At 43.7% G+C, this 27,500-nt stretch overlaps 1 protein-coding gene and 2 pseudogenes across 4 annotated transcripts in view; 1 reads left to right on the forward strand and 2 right to left on the reverse strand.

Annotated features, from left to right (window-relative positions):
- Window positions 1-533: 533 nt before the first annotated feature.
- LOC147030254 (signal recognition particle RNA) lies at window positions 534-674 on the reverse strand (annotated as a pseudogene).
- A 5,608-nt stretch (window positions 675-6,282) lies between these two features.
- OLA1 (Obg like ATPase 1) overlaps window positions 6,283-27,500 on the reverse strand; it is a 104,375-nt gene continuing 83,157 nt past the window's right edge. For 3 of the 4 annotated variants that reach the window (XM_085874129.1, XM_085874130.1, XM_085874131.1), the window contains exons 10-11: window positions 6,959-7,081; window positions 6,283-6,598 (exon numbers count right to left, since the gene is read on the reverse strand). In XM_085874129.1, coding sequence (XP_085730255.1) covers window positions 6,497-6,598; window positions 6,959-7,081 — 225 coding nt within the window. In that variant the 3' untranslated portion in view covers window positions 6,283-6,496. The remainder of the gene's footprint in view (window positions 6,599-6,958; window positions 7,082-27,500) is intronic. The other variant, XM_085874133.1, reaches the window with a different exon arrangement.
- On the forward strand, window positions 17,009-19,402 carry LOC147030256 (uncharacterized; annotated as a pseudogene).

The raw sequence follows: 27,500 nt of genomic DNA on the forward strand, positions 1-27,500 counted from the left end.
TGGCGGCTTCATACAATCGAGGTTACCCAGGAAACGCCTTGAGAGCCCAGAGAGCGAGGTGGCCGAGGATCGCTTGATGAAGGATATAATTAAATAAGGCTGTTAATTATAATCATCTTCAAAAGGAGTGTTTTAATGAACCCAAACACCCAATTTTTACTCTTGCACTTCCGTGGAGATTTCTTTGTTTGCATGTTTGCACAATCCTGGACGGGTTTCCACTCCAACACAGGATACCAGCATGCTGGCATTCATTTTGCCGACCTCGGAAGGATGACAGGCAGAGTCAACCGCACCTGGTATTAATTCAACAGAAAAGGGGGATTTGAACTCAGGATCCTGGGATCCCGAACCATTAAGCACGCACGCACGCACGCGCACACACACACACACACACACGTTCGTCTTTCAGCTGCTCCCGTTAGGGGTCGCCACAGCAGATCATCCGTTATGATCCACATACTGATTTGGCACAGGTTTTATGCCGGATGCCCTTCCTGACGCAACCCTGGTCACCTCTTACGACACAGGGATATGGATTGGGTTTCGCCATGATTTCGGGCTGCCCTACACCCTCTCATAGTGTGGCCCAGTGCAGAGCTCCCGTCATCAAGCGATCCTCCAACCCAAGCCTCCGAGTAGCCGGATTACAGGCGCACGCCACTCAGCCCGGTTCACACACACACACACACACACACACACACACACACACACACACACACACACACACACACACACACACACACACACACACACACACACGCAAGTATAGATGTGAAATAATTTTCGTTAGCTTGTCCCCTTGCTTGAAAATCTGTGAGTGGGTTCAGAATGGCACCAATGAAGCAACTTTCATTGGAAGAGTGTTTGAAGATCCAAACTCTGCAAGAACGGCACACTATGAAGAAAATATAAGAGAAGATGAATATGTACAAGGGTGCGAGATACGCTTTGCAATGCCTGAAATAAATTGGCATAGTATAAGAGAAGAAAAGGCCAGGAAGACGCAATTGAACGCACCCCCCCCCCCACACCCCACTTCCACAAAAGCAGGACAAGGACTTGAAGTCGCCTAGCTTACGTGCGAGAAGTAAATCAAGGCAACAGCTGACAAATGAAAAGACAGCAGGCTTGAACATTAACATCTTGTCCAGCACTTTGTGCAGAAGGCTGCTTGTTGCAGGTCTCCATAACAAAGATGCAGGAAAGAAAGCACTGCTGAGACCACAGAGCAAGCAAGATGAAAAGACTTAAATTTGCAAGGCAACACCAAGATTGGGTGACTGAACAATGGAATTGGGTTCTCTGGTGTGTTGAATCGAAGTTTGAACTTTTTGGATCGAAGACGCCATTTTGTACACTAAAGACCTGGAGAACGTTACAACACGCAATGTTTACAGCCGACTGTTAAACATGGGCGAACTCCGTGACTAAGGTCAGATCTCAGCATTTGGTTTCGGAAAACTTGTTAAAATCAGTGATGCTAACAAAAGAGAAGTACAAGCAGATACTGCAGCACTATACAGTTACAAGTGGACATTGTTTAATCATAAGAGGATTCATTTTCCAACAAGATAGTAAAACTGTTTTTGGAGAACAAGGTTACAGCTGGTATGCTCCAAGTGTTAGAATGGGCACCCGAGACACAAATCAGGACACGAGTCTCATCGAGGCCATATGGGATTACCTGTAAACAGAGAAAAATAAGAGGAGCCCAATTAACCTCACAGAACTGTGGAATGTACTATAAAGATATTTGGCACACTATTCCTGGAAGAGTGCTTCAGTTGTATACAGGAAGCATGAGTAAAAGAGTGCTGGTACTCCAGAAGATGAGGGGTGGACACAAAGTATTGACTGAAACTACAAAATGACACTGTTATTATTTACTTAAGCAGTTTGTTTCACACACATCTTCAAAGCTGTTACTTTACAATAATAAACACATTTGAATCTTATCACCAATAATTTGATGAATTTACTCTAAAGTAAGAACATCATTGGAATAACCCAAACTTTTGCACAGTCCTGCAAACAAGTGTATGCAGCTCACTTTGGGGGCTCTGCCCCCCAAAATAAGCCAAACCATAATTGGCTCGATTGAACGTCATGCAGAATTCAACTTTACTCAACTTTTATGATTCAACTTTTACTCACACTCAACTTTTATGATTCAATACACATACTTATGACTGTAAATAACAAGAGCACAGGTACACATTAATTCCTAACAAAGTACATAGTGTAGAAATATGTAGTGTAGAAAGGCACGAAGGTCAAGGAAACTCAGACAAACAACACAAACTGTGGAGATTTCAATTGCTTCCTCATATCATGTGGAGATTTCAATTGTTACTATGCAACTTGGCTGGGAGTTGGTACCTCTCTCACCAGCCATATGGCACTTCAGCAAAGGACTTCTGTGACTCCATGGAACTGACTCGATCTGTAAACTTTCCAACCCAATTTCTCTCAATGGCAAATCCTCCCTTCTGAATGACCAATTTCCTTGCCAAGCACAAATGTCTCCTGCTCTTCCTCTGCTCTTAGTGATTCATTTGATCATGTTCTTGTGAAGGTCAACATGTCTCTTGCCATTCTCAGAGAACAGTCTCAGTGCCAGGGAGTCTGGCAGTTCACTCTGGCAAACTGGCAGGGACTGCAAAGCAGGCATTGCACTTCAGGACTGGTTTTCCATATGTACCACCCCTGATATTAACTCATCCTGGGAAGTCTTCCGGAGAAACCTGCTCTCCCTTATGCACAGATTCATCCCATCTTGTTTTCAGTTATCACACCCATCCTCCAGCCCATGGTCAAGTGAATCCTGCGACGAGGCAGTTTTCTTCAAACAACTGACCTTCTTTTCCTGGAAGGCTAATCCGAATGAAGACAACCTCAGATCATCCCACTCAGCCCACAAGGGTGTTTCCACTCTCAGGAGAGCCAGAAAATGACATCTGTCCAACCTCAAGACTAACCTTTCAAACTCGTCTCCCTCCTCAAAAACTTGGGGATGCCTTGAAAGTCTCTTTCTGGAGTATGTTACCCTACATCCCTTCCCTCCCTTCAAACGTGTCATCTTCCATCTGCTTGGAAATCAGCTAACATCATTGCCTTATACAGTAACATCCAAAATACAATCTCTTTAACCACAGACCTATCAGCTTGCTTCCAATCATCAGCAAAGGCATGTAATTCATCATCACAATTAATATAAACTCCTTTTTCTCCAAATACCTCATCTCAAATCAATTCAGATTCAGACCAAGTCATTCCATTTTGGACATGCTTCTCCAACTCTCCCAAAATGGATTGAGTCCCTCGATGTCAGACACGAGATCAAGGCTGTTTCACCAGACATATTGCAAGCTTTTGATGCAGTCTGGCATCCCACCTTTCTCACTCTATGCCCATGGCATTCAAGGCCAAGTCCACTCTTGAGTTACCGACATCCTCTACTCTTGGAGCCAATGTGTGGATATCAATGGAATCATTCCATCTCCTCCCCCTGATAAGGCCGGAGTGCCACAAGGCAGTGTTCTGGGCCTAATACTATTCCTAATCTTCATCAACGATGTCTCTGGTTCTCCAAAAATCCTCTTTATTCATTTGCTGACAACTCCACCCTCTGCCATGACATTCCTCTTCCTTCAGATCGATAGGCTGCTGCCTCTGCCTTCTCTTCAGACCTTGATAAAAATCACAAGTTGGTCAAACACTTGGAAGATGTATTTCAATCCAGATAAATCTCACAGCCACTCTCTCTCTCTGAAAGGACAGTCTGGCAAACCCCCGATCTACTTTCTTAACAATCCTTTTGAGAAGGTCAAGTCATTCAAACCTCTGGGTCTCACTATTGCCATGATTTTTCATGGGCAAACCACATTTCAAAGCTGGCCTCCAAAGCCATCCACCAACTGGGCATCCTCCATCAAAGTCCTTCCTTGGAACAACTGATTTCCTATCCACCTACAAGGCTTTCATCTGCGGCTTGATGGAGTAAAGTTGTCCTCTATGGCCCGACATACCCGTCTCATCTTTCTCAGCTCGATTCCGTGGAAATGAAGGCCTCCACGATGATCGTCAGTTCCCATAATGAAGCTGAGTCGAGGGGCTTATTGCTTCGCTATCACAGACAGGTCGGTGGTCTCTGTCTTCTACCACCTCCTTTCTGGTCTTGCATCCTCTGCTCTTTCTGTGCTTGTCCTCATCACCCCCCTGTTTCTGCAGGGCTCACAAGGTCAATCATCAACTCTCTTCTGGTAAAACGACCTAAATCCAGGATCACTGCTCACAACCACTCATTTGCTCTTCTTTTTTTCCCCAACTGTGGAATCAACTTCCACATCCTCTTCAATCTCATTCTTCCCTCCAGCTCGGTCTTCAAGACAGCTGTTCACCACCATTTCAGATCATTCCAAATCAAAAAACCATGATCTTTTTAGTCTCATTAACCCCACCCTAATTTTCTAGTTTTTCATCCTTGGAGTTTCCTTCTCCATGCATGCGTGGTTTGCGTCTTGTTTTTGTCGTTACGTTCTGATCCATTCAGTGTGCCAACTCTTCAACGAGCCTCGACTATGTGTGCAAAAAGACCCGGGTGGGTTCTCAGGTGGGGGAAAAAAGTTTATGGGAATAGATGATGAAATTAGGGAGGGAGTTGGGGAAACGAGGCCCTCGGGACAACGTGCGGTCTCTATGCTACAATTTTCGAATCACACTGGGCCAGATGTGTGCCCGTTCACAAATGTACGTACGTCGATGGAAATTATAGACAGGAACACGAATGGAACAGGTACGTTTCACTGTATTGTGTAGATTTCAGAATAAAGGTGCATTCACCCCCAATTTATTTTCCTCGAATCTATCCTGCCGATTTGGTAACAAACAGGACGAGGAGAGCAGAGCTCGTCTCAGGCAACGTTTCATCCACGAACATAAGTCTTCCTTTTCCTTCCGCAAACATACACAAGGAACCTTGGTACAGGACGAGGCCATTTGGCCCATCATGCCTGCACTGCACCAACCACAGAAACAGTCACCCATCCACACACAGGCTACCTTCAAGTCCTGCCAATATCCCGACACCCCTCCCTATAGGTACCTGTCTAATTCAAACCTATTTACCCCTCGACTGCCACCACCTTTCCAAGGAGACCATTTCGTGCATCAACTACCCTCCGACTGAAAGACGCCTGCCTTAATATTGTCCTCTCATCTTCTTGACCTTCAGGCCCCTGGTCCTACCTGAACATCCCGACCATATTTATTTCCTCTCCTCCTATTCTGTCAACTTCTTGGATTTGTATAGTCCACACTCCACCCAGCTCACGAACATCATTTACAGATAGAATGTTAGCCCGACGCCATTGAACGGAAAATCACTTTTGACAGCTTGAGCATCGTCTTTTTAACCAGCAAAACTCACCTTTACCTTCCTGCTGATAAACTTGTATCCACCAGTAACCAACTATTTTCAGGGATGATGCAATCTAAAAAGGGCAATCTACACATTAAGCACATAAAAGAGAGAATGGTTCTCAATTTTGAATCCCAACAGATACATATTAAGTATAGTCCCAATGAAAGGGAAAGCACAGCAAGTGTTGAGCGGAGAGGTCGGGGTGTTTGGGTAGTGGAGCAAAGGGAGGGAGACTTGGAGCGGATGAAGAAGGGGAGGGAAGATGCATATCTGAAACACAGGACATTATGACAAAGAATCCACTATTTTTGCAAACACAATATGTAAATAGTCTCACTGGCTGCTAATTGTAATGGCTTTTGGGTAATTTTAGTCATCACTTGTATCAACAAATCTATTTCCATAATAACCAATATGTTTTCCCCCCCCCCGTATCTCGAGAACATTCAGCCCATTATTCAAGAAAACTCCAGGAATGGAACCTCTCGTGTTAAAATGACCAAGGTTCAGGTCAGCAACTTCAAGGTTGGACAATCAAGTACGACTGGGTTGGCCGGTTTCTGAACAGGTAGACCAGGTTGAAGGATGTGTGAGGGACAGTCGTACAAAGACCAGCCTTTGGGTTCATCCCAAGAGCACTCTTCGCACCGAGAGAAAGCAGGCAGCAGAGGTCGATACAAAGGGGAAGGATAAAAACACAATGTCGAGGATAACGAGTTTGTGTAGGCATGGAGGGAAAGGTCACACTGTGAACCCATAACCAGGTTACGGGTTCACACTGTGAACCCATAACCAGGTTACTACCCAGTGTGGAGGTTTACGTCATTGGCTCCAAACAACAGCAAGAGGCCGACAGGTTTTACCCAGACACGCTTTATTCAGCTTACACATTTTATTAATGAACCACTCGTTTCCATACCCGTACCCACAACTATATTTGATTGGTAAAAGCATTCATGAAAGGTTAGGAGTTGGGGAGGAAGGATGCACTATGTCCAGGGTGGGAAAAATATATATCGCAGCACAAGCAGAGCCAGGTGAGGAGAGAGGGGTGTTGATTGGACCATATCGTCATTTCTTCTTGGGCTGGTTTGGCGTGTTGAATTTGAAGAAAATTATGTCTCCATCTTCAACCACGTAATTCCGTCCCTGCTGCCGATATTTTCCAGAGCTCTGTGGGAAAAAGCATAAATTAATGGGAGTGTTTGCAGCGGTTGGAGAGGGCTGCAGGATGCAGAGGTCACGTTGAAAACTACCGTTACCGGTGGGAAGATCAAAATAGAGATGGAAGCGACAGGGACAGGGTGAAGGATGGTGAGGAGTGAGGGGTGAAGGTGAAATGCGGTGAAAACCACATTTCACCCTCCCACCACCTTCCCCACACTTCCCCCCCTCCCCTGGTTAACTCAGGAGAGGGAGATGACGAGGGCGACCAGGCCCCTCTCCTCATCTCTCTCCACTCCTCTAGTAAGAAAGTGGAGAAGAGGGCGGAGAAAACGGTGAAATGCGGTAATAACCAAACACCTCCATCACCTTAACCGCTGCCTCAGACCCTTCTTCCTTGAAGTCCGCAAACTTCATCACCTCTGCCATGATGAAACCTTTTTCAAAATCAGTGTGGATTTTCCCAGCAGCCTGTGGTGCTCTCGTGCTTTTCTGTGGGATTACGCAAAATGGAGCAAAACAATGGAGAATTTTCTCAAGACATTTGTGGATTTTTCAACGAACAGAATGGTATTTAGTTCAAAAAGTTGGTAATACCACAAAAATGAAAAACAATTGATGGTAACACCTTCAAATACTGGCCGAGGGGCTTCATCAAATCGATGTTATGATGGACGTACATAAATGGGGATCAAGTGCTAATGGAACAATGTATATAACAGCTGCTTTAACAGCATGCAAGTTCATCGTTCGCGTGGAGAACACGAGCGGTCAGGTGGTGTGAATAGGCCTCGATTTGTTCTTTGAGGGATTTTGTTCCATTGATCACAAAATATATCTGCCGAATTATCTGGCGGTGAAGGAGGCTCTGCCAAAGAAAGATTGCTTTATCCTGGGGACTGGTTTGGAAGTATAGGAAGTTGAAAAATGAAAACACTGATTTGAAAAAAAATTAAGTCAAGTACAGCTTGGCATGAACATTCATAGTCTTGGAAAAGGAACCATTGTTCAAGACTGTGCAAATGGTGTAAAGGGGTCATCCCAACGGAGCACCACAGTGACATGCTCTCTGATGAACATGGCAGACACCCCCTTACCAGTCGTATGCCGTTTATGCTGCTGGGAAGTAACGGCAATCCAAGATCACTGAATTTCAGGTGAAACTAGAAGGGCACTCGGGAAGGCGCTTACCTCCGCCAGGCTGATTAGTTTACGTTTTGTGAATCGGTCCACAACTTTTTCACAACTACGTCATATTTGGCCCCATCTCTCAATGATGAAAATAAATAAATAAATAAAAGAACATTGAAAAACTTCAGATCCAGATTCGGATCTTCACCAATATCTCACGATTTTGTCCTCGTCACATACCAAAGCTCTCCATCCAATTCCGTCTGAATCCATCCACAACTTTTTATTTTTTTTTGTTGGTCATAAATAGACAGACAGAGCTGAAAATATAAGCTCCATCCACCTTCGGTGGTGAAGATAATGAGCTCGAAAGAAAGCATTTGGATTAGACCATTGGTCCAAGGTCGAAATAGATAGATCCTAAAAACACAAGCGCTTTGCTATCCTGGCAATGTTCTGGAGGGTTTGCAAACGTGCCGAATGGCAACATAGTCGATTACAGACTGTCTTTGGTACACCTCTTGCCAGGTCAAGCCAGATTAGGTCTGTGACTTGCTACAGGTACCATGTAATCCTGCACAAACCTGTTTCATGTTGTCGGTGACTAAACCATCTCCCCAACCAGATTTTCTGGTGAAGAGGGTGGATGGACATGCACATCCAGGATTAAAAACAAAAGCTGTCAAAGGGCGGAGGAGCTCTTTGTGAGCCAACGACCATCCATTTCTAGTGCCCAACTGGGTCTGCGGACGTCCTCCTGCAGTTGGGTTACTTTGTTTTGGAGGTTGGTGGCAGGATTTGCACTCCGGCCACCGCAACACACTTCATTGCGCAAAATCCACAAATGCAAAGAAAACTGAAAACCCACTCCCATGGGAGTAGCCCCTGTGCTGCTGCCCTTCACAAGGCAGCTCAACGGGGATGACTGGATTGGGGCAAAGCCTTCAGGACCAACATTCCTTGATGATAGGAAAACCACAGCGTAAATTCCCTGGGTCAGATTGCAGTGGTGTGTGGCGGAGTGGTGCTGAGGTGTGGTACATCAGACCGAATTCTCCTTGGATTAACCTGAGGCGGTTCCTTCGGGTGGGTGCCTGGAATGTCCTATCCCGAACAGAGGATGATCACCTGTCTCTGTTATCATCTGAGCTCAAATGTTTGAACATCAGTGCTGCAGGACACTGGATGTTCGGAGACGGATAGTGGCGAGATCATGGTGGGTGGTTTCACCTTCTATTGGTCTGGTTGCTCTGATGGTTACCATGCCCAAGCAGTTGCTGTAGCTGTGTCTAATAAGCTGATTCCAATGATATATGAGGAAACACGGGTAAAGGAGCATAGTATGACTAAGAATTCGTCACGACTTGTGTGTCGTTTCCCTGGTCTCTGTATATGCCCCAACTGAAGCACTTGTCCTCACCGTGAAGGACGCATACTATGCCGCGCTTGAGTCTGTGGTTGATCAGTGCCCCAGACGAGATACTGTTCTAGTCTTGGGGGATTTCAATGCATCGACTGGAACTGTGAGGGATGGTTATGACACATGTATTGGTTCTCATGGGTTTGGAACTGTGAACCAGAATAGCATCAAGTTCCTTGACTTTGCAAAAAGACATGGACTTAGGGTTACCGGTTCATGGTAAACACCCACATCATGCTCATCGCTGGATTTGGTATTCCACCGCTGCTGGTGTGACAAAGGAGATTGATTATGTGCTCGTTCATGGTCGCTGGAGGATTATCCAGAACTACAGGGTCTACCGGAGTGCTCAGTTCCTCGATACCAACCACAGGCTTGTTGAAGCAACTCTGAAGTTGCAGCTTAAATCTGGAAGAATGGTACCATCCCAGCTTAGGCTGGATGTTGGCTAGCTCAAGGATGAGAGGGTATCTGAGGAGTTTGCGAACAGGCTGAGTGGGGATTTGGGGGGTCTGGGTGCTTTGAGGAATCCTGAAGAGTTGTGGAGTGCCTTCAAGACCACCGTCCTTGATGTTGCTGGTGGATGTCTTGGAACTCACTGCAGGGCGAAGAAGAATTCTCTCTCGCAAGGGACACTGGACACCATTGACCAGTCACAATGCCAGACTTAATAGCAGAGCTGAGCTGTTCAGGGAGTCAAGGTGTAAAACTGAACGTGTTCTGAGGGTGGACAAGGAGCCCGATGTGCGAGGAATCTGTGAGGGGGTAGAGCATCACTTGTGGTCAAGTGATTCTGATCCTGCTTACAGGGGTGCCACCAAAACTGATCAATCTAATGCCTGAACTATACCCTGGTACTAAGAGTGCTGTGAGATGTGGTGATACCATCTCCAACTTATTCCCAGTCATTTCTGGAGTTTGTCAGGGGGAGTGGGGGGGGGTGTTCTGGCCACCACACTTTTCAGTGCTTGCATGGACTGGATTCTAGGGAGGATGTCAGAGAGATGAAACTGCGGTGCATCGTTTGGGAATGTCAAGATCTCTGACCTTGATTCCACAGATGGTGGTCATTTTGCAGAGACTCTGGATATCCTTTTGGGGGCCATCAAGGTACTGAACAAGGAGTCGGAGCCACTGGGATTACGGGTTTCCTGGGTCAAAACTAAGATCCAGGCTTTCAATGACATTTTGGATGCTGCTATCTTGTCCGTACCTATTTGTGGTGAGGATGTTGAGGTCGCAGAGATTCACTTACCTTGGCAGTGATATTCCTGTCTCTGCTGGCTGTGAGCCAGAGGTCAACAGGTGTCTGGGTCGGGTCTGGGGAGTCATGGATTCATTGGATCATGAGGTGTAGTGCTGTCGGTACCTGGGCAGGATGACAAAAATCCGAATCTTCAGGTCCTTGGTGCTTTCAGTCTTGCTCCATGGATGTGAGACTTGGACTCTGACCAGGAATCTGAGATGGAGACTTAATTCGTTTGGTACCAGGTCTATGATTAATCCTTGGCTATCGCTGGTCGGACTTTGTGTCCATCGAGCGGTTGCTGAGAGAGACTCAAATGAGATTTGTTACCTGCATAGTCCGTGAGCGTTAGCTGGGACTTTATGGACATGTGGCTCGTTTTCCTGACACTGATCTTGCTCACCAGATTCTTTCAGCGAGGGTGCCTCGTGAGTGGAGGAGGCCAACGGGCCGACCACGTGCCTCATGGTTGCAGCAGGTTGATCAGCATCTCAAGGAGATGGGGATGGGCCAGGCATCTGCCTGGGGGATGGCCAGACGGAGGCCCCGGAGTATCGGCGGAAAGTGGACGCAGCGACGCGCTACTCCGGCACATGCTCCCATGCATGACCTGACCTAACATCGAATGTTGCTGTTGAAGTTTGTTTGTACTCCAACACGATTTTGAGAATCTAATAATCACAAGAAATCCATCATCAAAACCGGTGAACTTGTGAGGTCCAGTCGAGGCTCTTGTCTCTTAAGCAGATTTGCCAATTTCCCATTCACAATCTGCTGAAGATCGACTGACCCACTGAAGTTGCTCGTGTGCAGACAAAGTGGAACAGTGTGTGGGATGACGGAGTACAGCATGATTCAGATGCCTCTGCTGCAGTGCAAGCACATCAATCCATGCCCTTGGACATTGTAACACATGCGATGATGTGCACAATATCAGCACCAACCGAGAAAGCAAACGAAATGAACAACATGATGCCATTACAGAGCATCATGGACGAAATGAATAAAATGGTTCATATGGCAGTGGAAAAGGGTCACTTGGGTGACACCTGTTGTTATGTGTTGAAAAAATATAAACGTCTTTCTCCAAACCTCTAACAATTTGAGGCAAAGTCATCGATCTTACGAATTCACCGATATATTTTCCACAAAAGAAGCAGAAAAAAATAATGATTTCATATTGTACAATCCTGGTGATGGCAAATGGTCCATGAAATGTACGTATTAATGAGACTCCATATGTACTGAACGTACAATACGTACAGGACAGTTATAATGGAGACGAGCTAAGACTCGCACATTAGCAAGACATTCATTTTTTTTTTTGAAAATTACAGAAGACTTATCTACAAGAAAACCTGATTCTGCAGGAATGATTAAAATTACAGATACTCCCTGGTACACAATTATTTTCAAATTCCGACACGATGTCCGATCCGATTTCATGATCAATCCGAATGCAAGCCTCACCCAAAATTAAAGTGAAAATCAGATCGATGTGATCTTTTTGTACACTCTGCTGATTGTCCCATTATGGCAGTCGGTGGCCTCTCATGTGGTTTTGTCCACTTCGCTCTCAGCCGAAGTATTTCTTATGGTTGTAGAGAATGCGGAAAAACACATTTTATACAACTATCTCAGTCTAAACTCTCCACAAGCCTCGTTTCCTTTGTTCACCATTTTTGCCAACAGTCAAATCAATTCCTTGTGTCTTTCCGATCCTCGTTTTGCCTCCAAATATTCATTATTGCGATTCATTGCTAACTTACATCTTTCTACGAATAATGCACCATCATTTGTACTCTCATTGACCCTGCTCATCATCATCATCATCATCTTTTTTTCTTTTTGTTTTCTCCATGACTACCTGCTCCATACCACTTGTTTGTATTCCCGACATCACCAGAAAGCGGTTCAGATGATCTGTAAATCACCATCTATTGGTTCAATATGTTCCCGATATCATGATCCAGGTGGTCAGATGCTCCGTGCATCACCGTCCATTGGTTCAGATGTTACATCAATTACATCCAGGGATTCCAAAACGCTCAGACCACCTCAATGCTAATCTATCCCTTGATATCCTACAAGAGATATGGTTCATATTTTTCCGATTTCCAATTTATAAAGTAGGAAATTTTGCAATTAAAAGATGAATTCCTCTTCTTCTTCTTCTTCTTCTTCTTCTTCTTCTTCTTCTTCTTCATGATTAGCCGTGATGCCTCACCATGAAGGTGAGCACCAGTTTTGTATTGTTTATGGGTTACATCGCGGTACGATTGAAGTCTAACGGCGAATAATTTTCGATTTTCCACAAATATGCCGAGTCGATGCGTCCTTGGTACTTGTGTCGTAATACAAACCGAGATGGTTTCATTCCGCACCAATAGCAGCACCACCCTAAGTTTGCCAGAAATTGGACGAGGTTTTTCCGAAACACCCGAGTGTCGATCGGGTTGAGAAAATGTTCGCTTTCGTGCTCGGATCATGGTCCAGAGCAACGTTAGGAAACAACAGAGATGGCTAAATCTTGTGGTCATCTGTCATGATTGAGAGAGGATGCCATCCCCACGATTAAGCGGAAGAAATAGCCGTCGCTCGAAACTGCAACACCATCTCCAGCCAGCTACCAGCACATGTACATGAGTGATTTGAGCGGTGAATCAAAAACCTGTTGCCATTGCCCGGCAGTTACCACAAGAGCACCTGAAAATAATTATCGACAGTTATTATCAACACAAATTTCTGCAAATCAAATGAACCACCATCTATTTATAATGGAGAGAAAATATGTATGCATCATCATCTACCCCGAGAGAATTTGACCAAGGATGCTAAAACATTCAGGGTGCCCCACTCGCCCCCTTCCACAAAACCCCCACATCGACACATCATGGTCATGATTGTGGGACACTTCATGGACATAAAATAGCGTCCAGGAAAAGTATGAAACGGGACGATCCCGTAACATACAAGACACCTGGTCAGCCTGCGATGGTGGGACGAAGCATTCGTTGCCAATTTTGTCCACAATGTCCGAGCGTTCTGGGCGGTGACCGTGCTGTCGGGCGATGACGGGTATTTCTGCTCGAGTAATATATAAACCGATTTATCAGTTAATACAAAATCCCTCACCTATAAACCGTCACTTGAACGGAACATCAAACCCTACCGAGCTGAAGTGAACATGTGACCAGGGGTTTTCATCTTCACAAACACTTCCACCTTCTTCCTCTGAATCACTTGCACAAGTTTCAAAACGATTCAGCTCCACAATTCCTCCAAGTGTTTTCATCACTAATTTTGTCTCCAACTGTTCCTTCAAAATCCCACTGATCACTTTCAACATTCGGAGAACCTTTAGTGTTGCTAACGACTGTGGAACCAGGTTCGGATCAAGGTGAGTTCAGAGTGCGACGTCACTGGCGAAATTGAAAATCGACACTATCGGGCTTTTTTCAACACTTTGGCAAAAAAAAAAAAAAAAATTCAATTCGACTGAGATTAATGATATTTAATGGTTATCAGAAAAAAGAAAATTGTGTTTGGGTTCCCCTTTAACCGAATGTTTGTTTCCTTTCTTCATACAATGGACACATCCGATGTAAGAGCTTGTTCATCCAAGTACTGCACACATCATGCTGACATTGTAAGACATCAACATACGGTTCCACAAATTAGGATGTTACGAGATGTCGATATACTTTTTTTTTTCTTTTTTTATAAATAGGTCATAACGAAACCTAATAAACTCAGCATAATATATGGGATTTAAACTGACACGAGTTGGGCTGTTCATGTTCAGATCTGAATCGCTGGAAAGCCAGGTTCAAATCACATACAGCATGTGTTTGTTTATTGTTTACTAATGTCCTCTTGATCTATATGTAATGGAGCAGATATTCATAGGTATGTATGTATGTATGCTCACGCCATACCAATTGGAAGGACAGCTGGCCTTACATCAGCCACAAATGTAACCTGAAATGTTGTTTTTTTTAATCATACATCCACCATATTGGTGCTATGGGAAACCTCTTCAGAAGTCTCATATTCACAATAACCATGCCCTCCTTATAAGTTTTCCATTCAGGGTAAAACAACCGAAGCGACTGTTAAAAGGATCATCAAATGTCAAAATGTTGGAGCCGTTAGGTGTCATGGGCCGTGTGAAGGCGACAGTACGCATCGGCCTCAGACTTCAAGCTCTGCTGTCAGCTTATAGGTCAGTACAATTGGAACTAGAACGGAACTCAGCAGAGGGCGTACCACTGCTAGACTGAACAGTTCATGTTTTGTATCTCACTGATGGGCCAGATCTGCATCCAGACCTTAACCAAAATCTAATTGGCTTGTTTATGTCAACCACCCAACTCAACCACCAAGTTTTGTCATAGTCCTTCCACAACATTTTGAAATGCCATGCTCTGTATCATTTTTGGCCCCACCTCTCAACAGTGAAGAATCACTTTAAAATTTATCGTATCCGGATTCGGATTTTCACCAAAATCGACTCAATTAGTCCTTGTCACACACCCAAAATGTCCACTAAGTTTTGTCCGAATGTCACTAACTTTTTGAGATATCGCGGTATATAGCGTTTTTAGTCATAACATTCAATGGTGGAGAAACACTTTTAAAATTCTAAAATCTAGATGCAGGTCTTCACCAAAATCTAATCAATTCATGCTTGTCACACACCCAACCTGTCCCCAAATTTCATAGAAATCCATCCACAAGTTTTTGAGATTTCCTGCTCACAGACAAACAGATGGGTGAAAACATAACCTCCGTCCACCTTTAGTGGTGGAGGTAATAATCAGAGCTAAATAACCATGATGTATGATATATACCAGCAGAGTACCCGCCCAATGGGCGATCTTGTTCCAAGCATGCAACATGTTCTCCTGATGCGTACCTTTATCTGGGTGGCGTATAAGCAAAATAAATAAATAAAAGAACCCAGGTTATGCATGACGAAAAAAAACATACCTACTGCTTATAAGTAAAAACACCTTACTGCACTGGAAGACGTGGAGACAGGAATACTGTGCTGTAAATGGTGTAGACTTGTAATATTCTCCCCCACCTGGAGGCGGCGCGACACGATACACATTTACATAGAGAATTTGCGTCCCCTCCCTCACCTCCCATCCCACCCCCCCACCCCCCAAGACCACTGGCAAAGATAAAAACACCTCTCTACATTCATTGGCATCATGCTGATCCTCCAGCAAGTCTGGATGTAAATGGGCCAGAACTGTAGGAGGAGTCGCGCAACAAACAAACCCACAAACACCAGTCTGTGAATTATAGCAAGGATGCATAAAAGCAGTCTGCATGTTTTTGCTTCATGCAAGTAACCTGGGTTATTAGCCACACTTGGACTTAGTCCGAAATGGGGGTTTATGGATTTGGTCTCAATTTTCATGTCCGTGCGTCTGCAACCATGCCTCTGACACGTATGGATCGATTTTATTCGTACTTAGCAAAGAGACAACACATGACGGTATACATATGCACTTCATTTTTTTTCGAGTTCAGATGCAAAATGGCCAATTGGCAGCCATTTTAGTTATAAAAAAAAACCCGACGTTGAACACGGCCTCAATCATTTCTCGGACATGCATTTACCGATGTTGTTTAAACTTGGCACACAGATAATGAATGATGGCTTACATATACATGTACTCAAGCAAGCACTCCAATGAAATGGTTGGCAAGCAATAACGATGTTCGAATGTCCAAACTATGTCAGAATTAAACAAATAAACACTTTTTCAGCAGTTGGAACTGCTGCTAAGTTCAGATCTGGAGCTTAATTTTGCAATTCAGTTCAGTTAAAGACATTCTCGAGGTTATTTATGTGCGGAAATGAAATAAAGCCACAAACGCTGGTGTCTCCACGCATTTATAAGCAATGCAATGTATCCAGCGATTTGGAGCTTTGATGAACAGGCATTCAATAATATGAGTGAGGAAAGTGAAAAAAAACAAAACATTATCGTTCAGAAATCATTGCGGCCTGTTCTAAGTCAGCGCATGGTTGAGCAGGCCAAAAAACATGGCAGCCTCAGACCCCAGCGAGGTTACCCAAGAAACGCCTTAAGACCCCATTTTGAGCGAGGTAGCCGAGGATCGAGGACAACTGTTTATGAGGACACACATAAAGGATATAATTAAATAAGGCGATTAATTATCTTCATAAGGGGTGTTTGAATTAACCCAAACACCCAATTTTGACTCATGCACTTCCTTGGAGTTACCTTAGTATGCATTAGCGCGCATCAGACGCCCCGATGTCAAAATTCTGCATCGGCGGGGTGTTTTCTATGTTCCTATCAATGAAACAAATGACATAAAAATATCAGAACTTTGCGAGGTCATCTACCAGGTCCATGATAAAGTTGATATTGACGTTGAACCATCCTACATTGCTCACAATTTACATCTTATGACCCCAAAATACTCAGTTGAAAGTTTTTTTTTATTTTTTTAAACTTCGTTTCACACCACAAACCATTCTCTGAAAACGAAACTAGCACTTCCACGAAATCCAGGTTCCTGTCATCTATTTGTTGGAGCCATTTTACAGGCTGGGTTTCATTTTCTCGTATGAGTGATGGAAAACCAAGCACAAGATGCGTGTAAGGACGGAGGTAAGTTAGGAACACGTCGCCAAAGCCAGATATTCAGTTTGGGAGCCAAAATAATGATCGAGGATGCCGAGATCACAGGTTTGAGGTTGCCCACAAATGAGCAAGTGTTGAGGTGTTTCAAATACCATCAGATGCAGAGACTAGCCGAAAATTTCACAAAACGTGACATCGCGAAAATCGTCCTGGAAAAGATCATGACATTTTACCACAAAGCGAACATACCGATGATATCCTCAAAACGAGTATGTGAGAAAATAATTGCATTCGTGGATCGAAACGCCAAACTGCGAGAAACTCCGATTTAAAGATCGTCACCAGCAATCATCGCGAAATTAGAAGGGAATCGGTCGAGCTTCCAGCAAACATTTCCGTTGTGGACACCTAATGCTGAAACATTGATGAAAAACACTGAAGATACAGAATTCCTAAAATCGATGAAAACAGATCGTGTGGTTTCATTTGGTTGTCATGACAAGAAGTTGGCTCATCAGATCCAAAGAAGTGAAGAGCGGAAGCAGAAAGAAGCCAATAGAAAATGCCGTTCTGATGTGGAAATGGAGGATTTTCACTCTTGAGTTCAGCTGGAGGACAGTGCAAGTGAGGGAGCAGAAGACAATAGCACTGAGCCCACCACATCTGATTCACTCACGCCCAAACGGAGCCACCATAGAACATCCCGCCCTGGGACATCGGCATTCATTCCACACGACATTCTCAAATCTCCGCGTTTGGTATCGTTAGCTACGCGAATGAACATGACTCTGACACAGCAAGCATCTTTCACAGCAGCTGTGAATGAGGAATGTGGAGGGGACTCGTCCAAAGTTTGTATGTCATATTCTATTGCAGATAAGGCCAGAAGATCAATTAGAGGGAAGATTGCTAAATCGGTGAAGGAGTTGTAGATGCCACCCAAGGTAGCATCGCTTCACTGGGACTCAAAGATGATGAAGTCACTGACAAATCAATACGTGACTGAGGAACGAATGGCAGTTCTTGTTGGTGATTCCACAGATGTGAAATTACGAGGCACTCCCCATTATCCAACGGGAAGTGACCGACGTGCTGGTGAGATTATCAGTGAGCATACTGTGGAATTGATGAGTTCCTGGAACTGCACTGAAAATATTGTGAATATGGTGTTTGACACCACATCAAGTAACACTGGTCATGTTAGCGCTACATGCATCGCCATCCAGAACGACCTAGGAGGAGCGCTGTTGTGGTCCACCTCTCGACACCATGTCGGCGAGCTCATAATCAGACACGTTTTTTCTGATCTCAACATTGAGTCATCCAAATCCCCTGAAGTATCTGTATTTCAGAGATTTCGCATGAATTTTGACTCTGTACCACACACTAATGATGTGTTAGTGTGTACGTTCGATATGGATTCTTACAATGATGAAGCGCAAGTCCTCATCCAGGACTGGAGAGCTGAAACTCTGATCATCGCAGCCTCCAGTATAGAGTATCAGAGGGAGGACTACGAAGAGTTCGCCAAGCTTGTACACGCGTATCTGGGCCAGAATGAAGGTGAGCGATTCACAAGGCCAGGAGCGATTCACAAGGCCAGATGGATGGAAAAAGTCATCTATTCGTTGAAAATGGCATTACTGGCACAGCAAATAGAGACATTACCGCTTGGTACTGTTACGACACGGAAGCAGGTCCCCAAGATGCGAGAATTTGTGGCCCTGATTTATTTCAAGTGGTGGGCGACCTGTTCTCGTGCTACAGACTTGCCATGGATTTATTTGACCCTTTACAAGGACATACTACGGTACGCTAAAATCAGTGAGCCAATCTCAGACGGCGCTAGAGAAGCCTTCAAACGACATTCATGGTATCTCAGCGCAGAAATGGTGCCGTTGGCCTTATTCAGCGAACTTGTCCCTGACAGTGAACGACGCGGGCTTGCTGACAAGCTCATTGAATTGAAACCAGACGACGATCTGATGCAGAACTTGCCCAAGGAGCGTTTTGGCACTGGATTTGGAAAACCTACCTTTCCAGCCGATATAAAGATCCAAACAAAACTTGCTGACCTTGTAACCGAGGACTCGTGGTTCATATTCAGATTACTCGATCTTGACAGCGATTTTCTGTTGGAGGACGTGGATAAGTGGGATGATCTCACCTCATTCATGACATCTAAATGTAAAGCGAGATCACTCAACGTGACAAACGATGCTGCTGAAAGGGCGGTGAAACTGAGCACTGACTTCCTGCAATCTGCCAGTACGGAAGAGAAATATCAGAGTGTCCTGCAAGTCGTGGGACAAGACAGAAAATGGCTCCCAAATCTTGGGAGTCGAAATCATAGACTGAACAAAGTTGCCACGTCTGAATGTTGACTTGTTACTTGATAACTGCGGGCATCTGTTTGGCCTGACCGTGTGAATTAAACTCGCTTCGGTTTGTCCAACAGGTAGTTTCTTATTGTTTTATGTCTTTGAGGACTTGGTGTCGATGCATATGAATCGATAGGGTTTTTAGTGGGGCCGAGTGGGAGTTTCTCATTTTGTCTCGGAAGTCGATTTCGAACAAAATTCCAGGCTGATTGTGGACCCGGGAGAAGATTTCGGAATTTCGTGAAATTTTACAAAAAAACATTTATTCTGCAAATGGAACGAAAAAAATCATACCGCCGATTTCGAGTTCTAATATTTTCGAAAAAGCTTGGCGTCTGATGCGCGCTAGTATGCATGCAAAGTTTCATGCCACTAGATTTCATTGTTTTGGAGTTATGGAGGGACACACACACACACACGCACACGAAAACACAAGTTTATATTTGCGACTTTTCAAAGACATTTGACGCCGTGGAAAGGAAAACCCTCTGGAAGATACTCACGATCTATGGCTGGCTAGATCATTTCATAAAGATCATGAAAGAGTTCCACCATGGGATGATTAGCAGAGTCTCTGTGGCAGGTAATGCCAAAGACTCGTTTGGTATATGCCACGGAGTGAAACAGGATTGTGTGCTAGCACCCACTCTATTTGCCTTATTCCCAACTGGAGTCCTCACCAGGAGGTCACAAAATTTTAGTTCTGGAATTTATGTCCGTACCAGAAGTACCGGAAAACTATTTAACCTTGCTAGACTACGTGCCAACACCAAAGTGCGAGTAGAATGTGTTAAAGAACTTCTGTTTACTGTTAGAGAACTTCGGCAGCACCAAAGCTTCACCATTAGAGAACTTCTGTTTGCTGATGATTTAGCCCCAGTTTCCCATTCACTTTAGATATTCAAGAAATTACCACTTGTTTCGCAACTGCAGCAGCACAATTTGGACTCCAAATCGATACCAGCAAAACGGAACTTCTCTTTCAGTCAACCGATAGACAAAACATTGACACAAATGTTCAACCCAAAGCCCTCCTCAAAGGAGAAGTCCTTCGATGTGTCAACACCTTCACCTATCTTGGGAGTGCAGTAACACATGACAACTCACCTGATGGAGAAGTTGCACACCACATGCAGGCAGCGCATCAAAAGCTTTCAGAAGCCAGACCAAACGTCTCGGGTCCCATGGCATCAGAACGACAACCAAGAACAAGGTCTATCGAGCTGTGGTTATGACTGTGCTTCTGCACTCGGTGAAAGTTTTGACTCTACAAGAGCCACACAAACAAACTCACAAGTTTGCACTTAAGACACCTGTGGCAGCTTCTGCGAATCAAATGGCAAGACCGAGTCCCCAATACCACAGTCCAAAGGAGAGCTGGGATACCCAGTGTTGAGGCACTAATTACATCTGCTCAACTAATGTGGACAGGTCACATCATTCGTGTGCAAGAGCATCGTCTCCCAAAAATTTTCTGGTGATGTGAAGGGGGCAATCGTGCACCGATAGGACAAAAGCTACGTGACAAAAGACATTGTGAAAAGACATCTGATGAAAGCAAACAGTAACACAGAGAACTGGGAAGAACTTGCCAGAGATAAAAAAAAATAAAAATAAAATAAAAACAGCGGAGAACTGTTGTCTACGACTCAGTTGAGATGGTTGAGCAACAAAGACAGGATGAATATCAACGCCGTGATCTGGAGCGGCATAAAGTCGGCAATAAAAACTGACTGACAAACTTCCTTTGCCCTCATTGCAACAGAGGATTTATATCAATTGCTGGTCGCACTTCCCATCGTCGCACAGACAAGTGCTAACCCATACGCCTCCACAGTCATAATCGTTTGTGATGACAGCTGCAGAAGAAGATAAGCATTTTTGACACCGACAAATGTTGTTCAAAATGTACCTGACGCGAAGATGGACTTTTTTTTTTTTGTACAAGACCAAAAAAAAAAAACACAGCGATGTTCACCGATTTCTCGAGGAATTACCCTGCAACATGTACACACTTATCCCATCGATTTGTGAGCCCAATTAAGCCATCCGTGAATAAGTCTTTGGGATGGGTATGCAGCCATTTTAGGACATGTGCTTTGACGTCTCCTCATTGGTAAATGCGTCTCCCAAATGTTTGAGAGGACGAGGAGGGGGAGGATGAGGACGACGAGGAAGAGGAAGAGGGAGTAGGAGTAGGACGAGGAGAACGAGGAAAATGAGGATGAGGAGGAGCCACAATGCAACCGATCAACCATCTGAATGAATATGGAATCTTGGCGAGAGAAGTGAGAATTTACATTTCCATCAAATAAATGGGATCCCAGGTTCAAGTCCGATAGTCTGTTGTTGTTTTTTGTTGTTGTTTTTTCTTGGTCCTGTAATGTCCTTACAGGGCTGGCAAGATGGCCTTGAGGTAAGCACACTCGTCTCCAAGCTGTCAAGTGTGAGTTTGAATCCCGACCCAGCTATAAACGGTCATCCAGGTGTTTCACCAGACAGGGTAATTCGTCAATGTGTGTGCCATCCCTTGGATGTGCGTCAAACTGGGAGTCTCATCTGCCGGCATTAGTTGGTGGACGTTCCCACAGTGTTCATCGTGAAGAGTAGGTGCGCAATCGCCGGCACCCTGAACAAATTCCAAATTCCTACCCATAACGACTGCTGGGAAGGCAATGGCAAACCATCCAGTATAACCCTTGCCAAGAAACTGCTTCGGCAGCACTGACGCTGTGCGACAGAGTATGGTACATCAGAATCAGAATCTAAATGATGTTAATTTGGTTAACACCCTCCACGAGCTTTAGCGTTAAAAATAAATTGGATCATGAGAGGGGTGGGTTCTACCTCATACCATTGTATGGAAGAACTTGCACAAAAGGAAGAACCAAAGAGCAAAAATAAATAAATAAAATAAAACCCATAAAACAGGAAAAAAGAAAAGAAAAACCAAATAGTTCTCAAAACAAAACCTCATGCGAACAGGTGAAGGACAACCTTCTCCACCCAGCACAACCCCCTCATAACCAAATGACCCTGCAGCTCTACTTTAAAAAAATGCGACAGAAAAACTCGTTAAATCGAAACATGCTCTTTGAAAGGAAAAGGCAATTAAAGGTGGGTACGACAAACCCGAGGAGAGCTTCATGCCGCCTTCAAAGTCGCGATTCGGGAGATTAAGAACAAAGGGAGAAAGTTATATTTTTCATCCAGGCAAAACTCAAAAGTGGAAAGCTCATTTTATTCGGTCTTCATATTGTTAATGAAACATTACAGTTAAAGTGTTCAAAAAACTTTCACTCACGATTACAAAAAAAAAAAAAAAAAATCGAAATAGACGTGTGGTTTCCAGTCCAAACTGCAGGACGCACGGCACTTTGTGCGCAACAAAGCAGACATGACGCAGCTACAAAACAGCGATGTTCATGATGTTTGGACATGTGACATTTTGTTTTCTTGTCTATTCTCTCAGAATTTTGGATCCAAAACGAGACAACTTACCGCGAAAGCGACATACAGCAAAATCACTTGTGCAAATATATATATTGGGAAAACAAACAAGTTCCCAGCTTGCTGATCAGCACAAACTTACTTCGAACAAGCGGACTTACCTTCACAACATCTCATTCTTCAGACGGGCTCTCACAAGCTACTCATGGAGTACGAGTCTACCACTGACACCACCGCGAGCGTGCTTCGTTAGAAGCTCAAATATAATGATGGCTAAGATCAATAGGACGCATACTTCGGCACACAGTGGGAAGCCACTCAAACCAGCAGGCTGTGCTAATATATCGCTAACACCCACACGGGCTTTGAGCACTGCAGCACAAGGGGTTCACCAAACACGACGGTGCCATGCTCTGTACTTCTCTGTTGGATGCGCTCACGTGGGAAGATTAAAACACATCGCTAACTTTTGCGGTAGACACGTAATATCAGAGAACATATGCAGGAGAATTCAGAACATTGTCTGAAAATAGAAACTCTAACCAGCCTTCACACAATACTTCCACACCAGGAGAAACATAAGCACTCAAGACTTCTAGAATGGAACCGGATACTAGAATTAGTCTTGCCCCAAAGGGGTTGCGAGACCATTGCAGTGTGTGCGTGTGCGTGTGTACATTTTTGCTTTAAATTTTTTTTCTCTGCAACCACTTGTCTGATCAATACGAAACATTAAACATGGGGTGGGGGGGGGGCTCCCCACAGAGTTATTGATAACTGTGTCACAGGTCACATGGCAAGACAGCCATATTTGTTTAAAGGGTATACAGGGTGGTAAGCATGATGTCACTGGTGAAGTGGTATCCCATCCATAAGTGGTTGTATCGAAATCCTTATCCAAAAACAAAAACATAAACAAAATCAAACTTCATATATCTGATCTAAAACCTGATGTAAGTGAAGAATTTAATTTATGACATCATCACTCACATGGTCTGGTGGCCGCATTGAATTGAAAATAAAATGTTTTAAAAAAAAAAATCCTTTTCTCCGGACCACTTAACAGATCAATGTGAAACTTCATACATATGATCGACAAGCCATGGGGGATATAGCTTGAATTTTTGGTCATATTCCCCTTCATTGAGGCAATATCGCCTTAATGTGCACAAAAGTGGTAATTAAATATCATAATAAATCAATAAAGCTACGGATAATGGCAATGTACATGACCATAATAGTGTGCATGGAATTTTGGGGTATATGGGCCATAATAGTAACGTAATTCAGTGAAGGATGGTATTTTTGCTGAGAAGGAACACGCAAGGCAAAAAAATTACGCGCGCCGTTCTAGTTTTTATTGAGCAAGTCTTCACAATTGAGACACTGGGACAAAAATGATATACAACTCGATATTTCAAAAAGTTGTATACGGATTATAACAAAACTTGGAGGATGAGTTGGGTCGGTGACAAGAACAAGCCGATTAGATTTTGGTTCAGGTCCGGATGCAGATCCGGCCTATCAGTGGGATACAAAACGTAAACTGTTCAGCCTGGCAGAGGTATGCGCTCTACCGAGTGTCTTTCCAGTTACCTCCTCCACCCAAGGTGAAGAAGATAATGTTTTCACCACTCTCTGTCTGTTTGTTTGTCTGTGTATAGGATATCTCAAAAAGTTGTGGACGGATCCGGATGAAATTTTTTTGGACAGGTTCGGTGTGTTACAAAGAACAACTGATTAGATTTTGGTGAAGATCCGGATCTGACGACTAGAATTTTTTAAGTGATCCTTCACCATTGAGAGATGGGACAAAAAAATGATACATTGCACGATATCTCAAAAACTTGTGGACGGATTTGGACGAAACTTGGACACGTTAGGTGTGTGACAAGGAAGAACCGATTCAATTTTGGTGAAAATCCAAATCGAATAAATTTTTAAGTGATTCTTCACCATTGAGAGATTGGGTTAAACTAATATATAGCACGATATCTCAAAAAGTTGTGGATGGGTTCGGATGAAACTTGGTGGACACATTAGGTGTGTGACCACGACAAACCGATTCGATTTTGGTGAAGATTCGGATCTGGATCTGGATACGAGAATTATTTAATTTGAAAGTGATTCTTCCCCATTGAGAGACAGGGCCAAAAACGATATATAGCATGATATTTCAAAAATGTATTGGACCCGATATGTTCTCGACAATCAGGCCTTGCGTGGCGGAGGTATGCGCTCCACCGAGTGTCCTTGTAGTTTCCACTGTAGTGCTTTTACATACATAATCACAAAAAAAATCGGGGCTCTGGTTGATCCTTTTGCATTTCCCTCCCACTTTTTTTATATTCAGTGATATTTTTTTCTTCCACCCTTTTTATATTTTAATTATATACTAAAAATGTGTTTTTTTTTTTTTAATTTTAACTCGACCGCCTTCTCACTTTTTTACTGTCACCAAACCTTTTAATCAACAATGAAGTTCCCTCAGACCCATGATTTTGATAGTTAATCCTCGAGTCCTACATATTAAGAGTAGCGACAACTTGCAATTTGATGTCATTTTGTGCACCGAGTTTGCGCCATTGTGTGTGACGTGTAATGTGTCCATTTGCTAATCAAGTTGTCTTTCTCTGTGCCCAAAAGTGAGATCATATTACTTACGGTGATACTTTTTTTTTCTCGTTATTACAACACGTCAAAATAAGCATACAATGAGACAGAATTACAATGAAAAAAAAAAAAGAAGAGAAAGGGCATGAGAACATCGATTTGATTGTGCGCTCTGCCTGAAGGCAGGTCCTTGGCTGCCGAAGCAGTTTCTTGACAGATGTGATACTGGGAGGTTTGCCATTGCCTTCCCAACAGTAAGTCAGGGTAGGAGTTTGCAATTCGTTCAGGGGTACCGGCGATAGCTCACCTCCTCTTGGGATCTTTAACGTCCACCAACTAATGCAAGCAGACGGGACACCTAGCTTAACGTCCATTCAAGGGACGGCGCGCACACATTGTTGAATCGCCTTGCCTGTGAAACACTGGAATGAGTTTGGAGCTGGGCCAGGAGTCAAACTCAGCGAAACCAATGTTAACTGCAACATGTAGACTAATTCAAATAAATAAATTAATTAATGAACAAACAAACTTACGTGACAGACACACAAGTGGCATGTTTACTTGTAAGCAACTTTGCCAGGATGTTCTTAACACGTCACAAGTTATCTATAAAGGTTTCCATGATCATTTTTGTCATTTTACAAGTTACACCCAATCTGCCAACAACAACATGATTACAGCACCATAAATAAATGTACAAACACAGGACTACAACAAACCCAGCACAGAAACGACGTCAAAGTCGGTTTATATCTCAGACGACTAACTTTTTTAGACCCCATTGGACTTAGTCCGAAACTGGGTCTTCTGGGTTTTGTCTCGATTTTCATGTCCATGCATGTGTGCGTGCGTCCGCAACCATATCTCGGACATGTCTGGACCAATTTTATTCGTACTTAGCAAAAAGACAGCACATGATGGCGTACATATGCACATCATTTTGTTTCATGATGCGATCAAGATGTCTGACTGGCGGCCATTTTAGGTCTAAAAAAACCTGATGTTGAACATGTCCTCAACCATTTCTCGGACATGCATTTACCATTACCAATGTTGTTCAAACACGGCACACAGATAACGGATGGCTTATATCTGCACGTCACTTTTTTTTTCAGATCAGATGCAAGATGGCCGATTGGTAGACTGGTGGCCATTTTAGTTGTAAAAAAACAAAAACCCAGTGTTGAACATGTCCTCAACCATTTATCAGACATGCATTTACTGATCTTGCTCAAAATTAGCACACAGATAAGGAATGATGGCTTCCATATGCATGTCTTTTTTTTTCCGAGTTCAGATCCAAGATGGGCGACTGGTGGCCATTTTGTTACTTAAACGCATCCCCAACCGTTTCTCGGACATGCATGGTCCAATTTTGTTTAAACGTGGCACAAGCACAGTACACGATAGCATACACTTGCACCTAATTTTATTTTGCGATCGGATAAAAGATGGCCGACTGGTACACTGGTGGCCATTTCAGTTGGAAATAAATATGGGCCAGCCCTTTAACTCCGTTCAGCAAAATTTCTAAAACAACGGGGGCTATGACATTAAATGTCTTTTTTCCTTGTTTTTCCCCCCCAAAAAAATTCTTTTGGCATCTGCAAGAAATCTATACATTTTGAAACCCTTCTCTGATCGATTGGTGCATCCAATGACACAGTTTCTTGTCATTTGAAAAAACAATAATGAGCTATCGTTGGCTCATTCAATGAGCTGTTGAAAGATACAAAATACTGCGAATGACCCACGTGACCATAATTTTTTGGGATGTGTCATGTCGCTACTCCGAGTATATGGGGACTTTAGTTTACCTGATTTGATAGGGGGGTAAATCTTTGACCCTTGCTCCCTACTCCAGTTCCCATTGATATTTTGACCCATGACCCTTGATCTGGTGCCTCTGACTGACCCAGAATAAGTTTTCTGCAAAACCTTCACTACTTTGTCTTGTTTTATTTTGGCTGTGGAATCGCCTCGATGTGTCTGTGCAATTTATTTCTTCCCACGAGCTCATTCAGGGTGTTGACTCACT

The sequence above is a fragment of the Eptatretus burgeri genome, chromosome 3 (assembly GCF_056783735.1).
Source record: "Eptatretus burgeri isolate ZD-2024b chromosome 3, Ebu_testis_v1, whole genome shotgun sequence".
Classification (NCBI taxonomy): Eukaryota; Metazoa; Chordata; class Myxini; order Myxiniformes; family Myxinidae; genus Eptatretus; species Eptatretus burgeri.